Here is an 11,083-nt window from a genome sequence, read left to right as displayed (position 1 = left end):
TCATGTTTATTTACGATGAAAAGTAGATAAAGCATTGTATGCAAAGTAAAAAAAAACAAGTACAAATATTAAAACAAAAATAATTCACAATTTTTCAGACAAATGGTGTTATGTACATTTATACAGTTGACGAGTTAACAAAACAATTTACAAAGAAAACATTAACATATTGCACCAGCCCAACGACAGGAATGGAGAGAAAACGTTGCAGTATTCAATACCACAGTTATTTCGTGAAGTCAAATATTTGCTTCTTTGAAGAAGGAAAAACCTTCAATATGCAATTGGATATATCAGATCCTTTATTTGCTGCAGCCCATGGGTTTCACTTTGATAGGGGTGATTGGTTGTGTAAATCGGTTGTTCAGACCGGCGAGTAAATCAGCAAACAGCAATTCCGTTCCTTCGCAGTGGAAACACTTTCTACAGCTACAAGTTGTAGGAACCTTTACTATTTTGAATGCGTAGTCATCTGCAGCGGGACAGTATACCAAAATACGCTTTTCGACAAATCCTGATTGAACGCATCTAAATTCTTCACGGGTACCATAGTCCATTTGGCATTTGTCGTGCGATTTAACAACTCTGTGATGAAGAAAAAAATATATCATTATAATCATATAATAAGCATTACGATCTTATAGAATAGACATTGAAGAGTGTGGCTCTAAAGTGTTTTCTCGGTGTCTAATGTACAATCAAATCCATTTGCTTTTTAATATTTTTTACCAATTGGGATATCAAGATATAATAAGGTGAACATTTGAAAATGAAATCGCAAAGATATCGATTTGGTATCGATACATTTAAACACATCTCTTCATTCTTTATCGACCGTAAATCACGTCACGAGAGGTGCACGCTGGCATTTTATGACGGAACCCGAGAACCCGAGTATCAAAGAAAAAGAAAAAAAAATGCTTGATGGCGAAATACTCACGGGTTTACACACTCTGCGTAATACATATCCTGTTTTGTCCAGTCTGTATTGACAACTATACATTCGAATCGTTGAGTTCTGTTACCGATGTTGAGAAAATGGAATACATTCCAAATAGGAATTTTTCTCATTTTACATAGCTCTTCAAACTGAATGAGACGATGCCTGAAAAAAAAAGATAATTTCCATGAGCCATATTGTGACTAAGAACTGACTTTCAAATATATATACTTGTTAATATCAAATTTTCAAACAAACAAATTTAAAACAAACTATTCTTCAACTACATAAGGGGGAAAACTAGATCCCTCTTGTAGATGGCAAACAATCAAACAACAGGTTGAACGAAAGGTGTTTTATATTTGTTTTGTATGTGAAAAGATGCATCTTTCAGAAATAAAGTGACAGCTTAAAAAACTGAAGAATTGTTAAAGAAATTTTACAGCAAAAGTAAAACTAGCAATGCTAATTTGTATTAAGAAACACGTTTACATATGAAAATGAAATATTGTCTTGAAATGTAAAAAAAAATGTTTCAGCTTTACTCTTTATACTGAACACAAGGATGTGAAATCATACAGTAGAGAAGAAATGCATAAGTGCTTACCTGGTTTTCACTTTAGCAATGACTGGTGCAGGTTTGTCTATGTCTACAACACATTCACTGGTTTCAGGAATATATTTGGATCCGTGATATTGCCTTCGCGTACCCGTCACGATTTGGCTTGAGAGCAGCTCATAGTTAATTTTGTGCCTGGTAAAATAATGCATTATTGTCAATATAACAGCGAAAAAAATGTGTTTATAACATTGTAAAATTGACAGGCAGACGTATAAAATAAGATTTTAAGTAATTCATGAATTTAGTGGGAAAATTCAGTGATGTCATTATCACGGTTATTTAGAAAATAATTTTGATGATTTGTTTTCGATGTTACTGTCGCGGTTTGCTTTTTGGAAACATGACATTATTAACATTTATCTAAATTTACCTGGTTTTGTCATTTTCATATTGCAACCTTAAACGTTTTCGTTACTGACTTAAAATCACTTTTTTTTATTTTTCATACACGAATTATTTTGTTAATTTCATAACTCTTAAGATAACATTTAATCGATTTAACTCTGATAAAAATGAACAACTTTAATGCCAACAACAATCAAAATAAATAGATAAATAAAATAAATAGATAAATAAAACTTAAATTACGCACAAGCTATTGTAAATCGCCATTTCACTAAATGGTGTGAAATTTCGCCATTTTCAATATACAAAGGGAAAAGTTCATATTTCGAGGACATTTCAGAAAAGGAATCGGTGAATTAAGAAAATTAAATATGTAATAACTTCATAAGTCAATAGGAAAGAAAATTGAAGCATATTAGCGCCTAATATCATAACATATATATATACTTACGCGTCGAATGTTTCCTTTTGACAAATCCAGTCTTTAACAAAGGGTTTGTATCTTGTGCATTCTTTAACTAGTGGTATTCCCTCAGCAGGGGATAGACTGGCTGCTATAGCGCTAAGAACGAAGATGAAAATCTAAAAAAGGAAAAGACAAAGATGCAAGTCAATTAATATATAATGATGGTACACGTATATCAGTCTCTATAGTAAATATACCGTGTTCTATACGTGCAAATTGTATAAAATTCATAAATACTTATTTGTTTTGGTCTCTACAAAGAAATATTACAAGAATAAAAAATGAAAAAAAATATACATGTAGAATATTTTTTTAAAAGTTCGTTTCTCAAATTGATGCAGTGACTATACACAAAAAAAACTTGTTTTATATTCTTTTATAAATCCTAAAAACTAAAAATGCAAACCAAGAAAACTTAGTAGAAACATTCACAATTTTGCTTTTCAGATCCAAAAATGTTTATATACATATCAATGATTATATTTTTAATATCTGCTATAATTTTCCTATTATAAACGTTTGTCAAGATTTACACAAGATCTATTTGTAAATAAATCTTCAGTCTTACCATAGTGTTGCTCTATCCAGTGAAGAGATCACACTGAAAGCGAGATGTGATATGTGTCTTTATATACACGCCGCCGAAACGAGGAAATATATACAGCTACAACCTGATATGTTCTATATTCTTTGTCACTGACGTCTCATAACAAATTGCCACAGGCTACTTTCGTCATACCGGCTCATTTAGATTGACGATAAATATTCGTGACGTCAGGATCCCGTTGACTGCGGTTGATATTAATAGTCGTATTGTTCCAGACTGGGAACGACATTTGTTTTTTTTAAACATATTTTTTTCAGCATTTTTTGCCGTTAAGGTGAAAACATTTCAGAGTTTGATATATGTTATATAATAATATGCATGTGGTTACGATGAAAACCGATGTCAAATTGTATAAAACACTTTTAACTTCCTTGTTTGCTCATATCCAGAACTTTAATTAATTCACTATTTTTTTATAGCAAGAAAATACAAATATAGTTTTGTGTATACAGTCAAAGAATAATAACACAAGAAATATATGTTTTAATGTGTCCTTCAAAGTTTTGAAAAATAAAACCAGTGATAGTCCATCAAAATCAGAAACTCTATAGGATATAGAAATTATTTTGAAAAGTTAAAAAAATTAAAAAAAAAAAAAAAAAAACGAGACAAATACTGGCATAATTTTGTCAAATATTATACCTTATTATAATTTTTTTTCTCTGAATATCTCATAAAAAACATCAAATACAACTTTTTTTTCGTAACAAGAAAACGATGGTTATATAAGATGCATCTTGTCAATATAATATTGGATAATTCGGCCTAAGTGTAGATCGATAACATATGATATTTATTTCTTTGCTTTTTTCCTATATTACCATTTTTATTTCACTATATTTTATTTTCTCTAATTCTCTTGACCCCGAGTCCAGTGGTTATATCATTTATTTACCAAAATGAGATACGGAGCAGTATAAGCTATCGACATAGATTTTTTACACTTATTTCAGTCAATTTTGACGAGATTTAGAAGGACAAAACAACGGTATAACGCAGTTTAATGATTATCTGTCTCTCTGACTCTGCTGTATTGTGCCATATGTACAATCTTTGTTTAGCTTCCTGAAATGATAATGCATTTTTTCTTCGTGTTTCCAGTAATTATATTAGCTTTCTGGAAACACGAATGGTTAGTATAGTGTAATATTTAAATGTAATAGCGCATGTGAATTAAACATAACAGAAATAATGATATCACGATGATTATAACGTGGAAATATGGATTTTGTGAAAATTTACATTTTATTTATAACATTTCAAACATCTAACTTCCCACTGAGATAACAGCTAGTCCATACAATAAGTACAATACATAACAATACTGTGTCCTACATTTTCAAAGTTTATTTACCTAAAATGATAATCAAATTTATGACTAATGTTGTTGCTACCATTCCATACTTAGTCGTTTGAAATCTTATTAATTTTTTTAGAAATATTTCAGCTCTTAGAGAAAACGCCTGCATTAAAAAAACTTGTATTTTTTTGTAATTGTTTTGTCGAGAGCAGCGCTAGTGCAATCTTTTATTTTTCTAATTTCCTATATATCAAGAATTTCTTTTAGTTACTATTTCTGTTGAATTACCTTGGCTTGGCAAAACGGGTTATAGTTCATTCTTAAATGGTATAAATGGACAAATTTTATTTATTTTAAAACAATTGCGAAACAAGTTTTTTCCCTAAGCCACTCTTGCTTGCCAGGCTGGAAACAAGGGTCCTACTTTGGGAGGAAACCGGGGATTAGACCCCATACCTTTTCACGTCCGTTCCAGGAATCGAACCACGGACGTTTCGGTGAAAGACGAGTGCGTTATCACTGCGCCACCCAACCATCTCATGTCATTAATTGTGGTTGAACCAATTCAATAAATCGTAAAGTCTTTTAAAGTACAACCACTCTTTAATAATTCATTCGTAACTGCACAGTCTCATTTTTTAATCATAGTGTAAGATGTTTTGACTAGCATTTTATTTACCGAGAACACAATGTTGTTTTATCATAACTTAAAAGAAAATCTTGGCTGTTTTGTTCACAGGCAAGGAAATGTAACTCGTATTAAAGAATTACTAGTCAGTGCAAATCATATCAGTGCGCAAAGGTAGATAACTCTCCCAAACTTTTGTGTTGATCTTGAGATCTAGATTTTAATGCCGTGTATGTTGTATACCTTGTTCTAATATGAGAACGTGATACTTACTTGGATTGACCAAGATTTAAATGGCGGATGTCGTCAATGAAGCAGAAAACGCTTATTCTTTCTGAACACCTGATCTTATTATCCTTGAACTTTTTCAAGAGACTTCGTGTTAATTTTTCTTTTGTTCTTATTTTATTATAGTTAATCGACTTTCTATTTGACGTAACATTCTATTGGATTGTCTGTATTTTGCTGTTGTTTGTTTGTTTGTTTTTTTTTTCATATTTTCCTTATCGTAAAATACCCATATATCCAAGTCAATATCTGTATGTCATAATATTTCCCCGCTCTAACTGTTCTCAATTGTTAGTTAGAAACAAAATGTAGACAAATGAAACCCAGCGAAATGACTTGAAGAATTACAGTCTCAATAAACGACCTGTTGAGAACACGAATAAAATAAATGATACCTGTATGTTTACCAATGGTCATGCACGTATTGAAAAACGCCCATCCCCCCACCCCAATAAAAAAGGTGGAATGAAAACACTCCAACACATATGTACTCTGTTGATATAATGTCTAATGATTTCAAATAATTTTAAGTGATTAAAGAATGTCAATCATTTAGTTCTGTAATGGCCAAACAAATTATATGACAGTCATTCTCATAACAGCAGGTCATTTCCATATAAAAAGATGCAGTGCCATTCGTAAAATAGCTTAACCAATGTTGCTCTTGACAACAGTCAACAAGACATCACGCCTCACACTTCGACTTCGTCAAAAGTGATTCCTTCCAGATAAAAAATTTCCGCGGCAAAAGACTCGTAACTTCCGGTCATGTCGTCAAACTCATCAAACTCTCGTACAATCTCGTTCGTGATTACAGATAACCCATGTGACGATGTGGAGGGAAGACTTGCAGTTGAGATTTTTCGCCGTCCTTCAACACGACCTTTGCGAGGGGTTGAATGTCCTGCTAGTTTCATTTTACCTATCTGTTGAGCAAGGTAAATTTCCGGAAGTGACATACACCTATTGCCACTAAAATCCGGTACTTCCGTTTCCGTCCAGCGGTCTGAAGAGGAATCAAACTCCAGTCCGTAATTGTCATGCCCACCGCCAGGTGTCGCTTTCCGTTGTTGTTTCACTCGTAATTTCGGGTGTTTGTTCCGCCACCTGATCCAATCCGAAAATTATATATTATTATACTTATCAATTAATATATAATATTACTTAAAACTTCATTTTCCAGTTTTGTTCTAGACATACCATCATCAAATACCTACATTCCGTGAATTTCGAGACGTTCATTCAATATCGAACCCACTGTTGTTGACGTAAATATAGTAGCCAACGACTATGATGTTTCCTTGTTCAGTCATAATATGATTCCATGGTAGCAAAATATTTTTGAAAATCAAGTACACATTGCTTCAATTTTTCCTCTTACAATATAAAGCGACATTGTCTATGCTCAATGTCTGGCCTATAGAATTACGTAGGCAAAGTCGGGTAGTCCCTCCATCACAAAACTGCTTTGCAGGATGGAGCCAAATAAAGCATATTTTTTCAGATTATTGACATTACCAAAGTTTATCAGGAATTGATGTATGATGTAAAAATTTAAGTGTTTCTCTGTACGTACCATTTACGGCCAACATACACCACAGCTAGTGTAAACAGTATAAAGGCAATTACCAAGGCACACGATACACCGACAGTAACTGGAAATAAACAAATCTAGTAGTATCTATGGCAACCATTTTTATGTTAAAACGTAATACATTACTAAATTACGTATAAGATATTGTACTATTATGGACTTTTTACTTGGTTAATATGTTGTGCTATTATTTAAAAGAAAAAAATATTGATCGAGGCGACCTGTTTTATTATATAATCAAGAAAGATCAATCCATGCAGGAGAAGCAGACATACCATCCGACTCCATCTTTTCAGGTTGCGTTGCGGTTATAGGAACCCGGATGTTAGGGTATTTCCAGAATCTGTTTTAGTGGCGCCTGATATTAACCGTTTTTTTATATGAACCGATTGAACAGGAAATATCCATTTGATGTCACAATTTAGCAAAAGTCAAGTGTGAGGGATTCATCCAATGACAGAAGACATACAGCCACATTATATAATAATGTTTTATATTATAAATATATTATGGAAATTCTGTTCTGTGATCGAATACCATAATGTATTAATTACCAACATGTTGACTATCGGCATACCCACATAAGTAAATTGAAAGTCACCATGTAAACAAGTCCAGCTAAAGTTATCTAAGCATACCACGGGTTAAGAGAAATGGCGGCGATCAGCTATGTCTCTTGCCAAGGTCAAGGTCATTATCCTTTTGAATCTTATATTGTAAGACAAGTGACTGGTTAGGGAGCTTTTTGTAATAAAACCAATCCTATAGTTTCAGAAATATTAAGTTAAATGATGAAAATTATAAATAATGACAATAAATAACAATAACACAATATGGCGTACCTGCAGATACAGCTTTCCCATCAGGGGGCGCTGTACATTGGAGCGTTATCGTGGAGAACAGTGGAAATGCTACAAAAAGAACATTCTCAGCTATCAAGTCAGGTTTTACTTTCTTATCTATGTTGCCTTGTTTACATTCCATCACTAACATACTTTTTAATTACAATTTTGATCTTTTCGTCACGGTAAGAAAGTCAACCTTCTCCCGACATACTTTCTAATCTATATAATCCTGAAATATTTCAAAGATAAATATTTCACTTTGTGGAGTTTTGAAACATATTGCCAACCTTTCAGAAGGTCACTAGCCTAGTTTTTTTTTCTAATTTTTTTTACAAAATCAAATTTTCGTTCTATCATCACTTTCGGCTAATGATGTTATCGTTTAAAACCGATCTATTGGTGTCCAGTTTGATGTATTTTTGGATCATATTCTACCTCCGAAGACCAATTTCACTAAGTTACCATTAGATCAATTTTAATACGGGAAAATATTTCGACTCTAGAATATTGTCCTTAGGAATAATGTATGTTGTTCTCTGTTGCTGGTAAACAACATTCCCCAGAATGCATTGCGGGAATTAAACGAGTAGATAACTTTGGCCTACCTGAGTATTTTACCCAGAAACCACTTGGATAGGAAGTGAAGTGGGTGCGTCCTCCTGTTGTGTCACCGGTACTTGAAAATTTCACTTTTATTTTGTTCGAGGAGTGGATGTCGATAGTCGATGAAAACAATGCTTGAGAGTCCATGATTTGAACTTTTCCTGTGAAAGGTTAAAATTGTTTGGTTTTTATGTTCAGTTTAGTTATGTACTGTATGTGACTTTTTTTAAACAAAATTCCATTATTATGAAATTATGACACTTTATTTTATTCAAATAGTTACTACCGAAACAGTAATCTTAAGAAAAGAGTTGAAAGAAAAACATATATAGATACATGATCTACCTTCAGAATGTCAATAATTGTATTCAATAATATTTTCAAAAAGATTTTTTTAAAGTCATTTATTTTCTCAGCTTGATTTTGATTACCACTCTTAAAGAATTGTTCATTTATACAAAACAATGCGTTTATGCATACAAACTGTTTTTTAAATACGGTATGCACTTTTGTTTTCCATATTTCCCATCATGCTTCACATTTTTCATAATGGACGACACCATGTTCAGATTCGCCATTGCAACATACACGCACATAGCAGGACATAAAAACAATGCATGCTAGTGAAAAGACGATAGCGTGTATAAAGGCTACCTTTTTCATCGACGACCTCAAATGTCCACCTGGGTTGTTGGTCAGTAAGGATAGGGTTGATGATAATAGCTGTCATTGTTACGATACCATTGTCTGATACTTTCAGGTCGCATTGGCAGCCATTTTGTTGTGATTGGGGCGAACCTGGAAACCCAGGACTTGTCAGGAACCCGGATGACAGGCCCGTAATTTTGGCGTTGCTACACACGTTATTTAGGCTGCTTGCTAATTATTATAAAAGAAAAAAAAAATACAATAACATTGTATTACGGAACACAATATTCACACCAAAATTAATGATGAAACGCGATATCTTGGGATAAGAAAATATCGGAATTTCAGAAACATTTTAGCAAAAGCTATTATGTATTTTTCACGGAAATCCTAAGAAACGGAATATGCCTTTTCTCTACTATCCGTAATTTCAATCATATTTGACGAGCGCCATTCAGTTTTGTATTTCCTTGAAATATTTCAATTCCCAAACATTTTGTTAAAACATAATACCTGCCAAGCACTCGTAACGAATATGAACCAAACTTGAAGACGATGATGCATTGCAATTTCCGGTCAAGAAATCGTGTCCAATCAAACTTTCCCGCAAAAACGTGTACTGTGCCGTCTGCCGGCCGTTGAAGTGGATATCGTGATTGTGTGTGGATGCACGACAATATTGATTACACAGAGGCAGTTCGCACGTGGACGCCGATATCGATCCTGGCCAGTCGGTCAAGGTTGTCTCGTGAATATAGATAACCTCACTTTGATCACAAGCCAATGTTAGGGACATATTGACCTTAGAGCACTTGGTGTTGATCGTTCCTGTTAACAAGCAACACATGTGAAGTTCCTTCCTATTTCAATGTCAAGTTTGATTTTTTTTCTAACACATCTATTCATTTTAGATAATTTCTCTATCAAAATTGAACTCTCACTGAAGTATACATGTACTGTTAAAGAGCTCCATTAGGAAACCCCACTCACATGATCTTGGCACGACTACCCAATCCGTAGACCATATGTGTTATATATATATATATATATATATATATATATATATATATATATATTATATAATGCATATATAGGGTCTGTGGGTTTGGAATTCGTGTCAAATACCTGTGGCTTCACTCGATCACATTATGGTGACGGTGTAACCCAGACTTTAAACTAATTATGCTGAAAGTAAAACGGAATAATATTGAGTTTGACCCTGGTGGGTCTCGGCCTGTTGACAGGACCTACAACCTTCCTCACAAAGGCGAACTGTCAACTATAAGCTAAATATTAGGCATAGTCAATGGGGAATAGTGAAGATGAAATATCTTCAGAAATGAGAAAAAATAAAAAGATCCCAAGTTTAGTCGCCTCTTGCGATCATACAATAGGGAGAGTAGGTAAACTTCTTACACCCAACCCGGAGGATAATATACAGCTTTGGTTTATCTATAACACGTCTTTGTAGCGTTACTGTCCTCTGACTTCTTACATATGTTATTTACATTATTTATCTTTTTATTTACTTGTTTACCTTTTTGTCTACTGAATTAACTGATTTCAGTCAAGGTTTCTTGTTTATATTTTGTTGTTTCATTTCATTTTTTGGTGGAGGTGTGTGTGTGTGGGAAGAGGGGTGGGGGTTGATAATGTTGTTGTACCGCATACCTAATCCCGTCGTTGTATATACATTTATGTGTCACAGAATATGTTTAAAGGAAACACGTATGCTTCTTTTTACATAAATATTCTATACCGTACATTATAGTAAAAAACATTTGATTTTCTATCACCTGGTTAAGTTATATATACACATGTTCATGTAGTGGAGAATACAAAGTTTTTACATTCTAATATTAAATGAGACTAAGATTTAATTATCTTAAGGAAAATTTCTGCTTGGTTATTTATCTCCAAAGATTTATATCGATATCATTAAGCCTTCAAAACAGGCCGTGGTTATCTGATATAAAAATCTTATTTCATTATTGTTTTATAAAGTAATATAAGCAATTTTCTTTACTGTCCGTTTCTTCTTTTGTGTCAGCAATTTCACAAATGTTTTATAAAACAAAAGCCAGAACTTAACTGAAGCTTTAGAAAAAAGAACTCAACATTTTACAAACGACGGTGAGGTATGATTGTTGTCATTTAAACAATAATTTAGAGCAGAACCCGTTGGACATTCCGAAGG

At 33.1% G+C, this 11,083-nt stretch overlaps 2 protein-coding genes across 2 annotated transcripts; both read right to left on the bottom strand.

Annotated features, from left to right (window-relative positions):
* Positions 1-302: 302 nt before the first annotated feature.
* On the bottom strand, positions 303-4,598 carry LOC132552226 (uncharacterized). The gene is made up of 5 exons (XM_060216375.1): positions 4,569-4,598; positions 2,359-2,489; positions 1,548-1,694; positions 941-1,105; positions 303-585 (listed from the first exon to the last, which is right to left on the bottom strand). Exons 1-5 carry the CDS (start codon positions 4,596-4,598, stop codon positions 303-305), a joined length of 756 nt encoding a protein of 251 aa, XP_060072358.1.
* A 1,290-nt stretch (positions 4,599-5,888) lies between these two features.
* Positions 5,889-9,682, bottom strand: LOC132552214 (uncharacterized). Its single transcript, XM_060216364.1, has 6 exons — positions 9,400-9,682; positions 8,893-9,117; positions 8,241-8,399; positions 7,633-7,701; positions 6,773-6,851; positions 5,889-6,303 (listed from the first exon to the last, which is right to left on the bottom strand). Exons 1-6 carry the CDS (start codon positions 9,680-9,682, stop codon positions 5,889-5,891), a joined length of 1,230 nt encoding a protein of 409 aa, XP_060072347.1.
* Positions 9,683-11,083: the final 1,401 nt, after the last annotated feature.

This window comes from Ylistrum balloti, unplaced genomic scaffold, assembly GCF_031769215.1.
Source record: "Ylistrum balloti isolate Yb309-2 unplaced genomic scaffold, AGI_CSIRO_Ybal_v1 Utg369630, whole genome shotgun sequence".
NCBI classification, from domain to species: Eukaryota; Metazoa; Mollusca; class Bivalvia; order Pectinida; family Pectinidae; genus Ylistrum; species Ylistrum balloti.
This window is presented reverse-complemented; position numbering and strand designations above follow the sequence as displayed.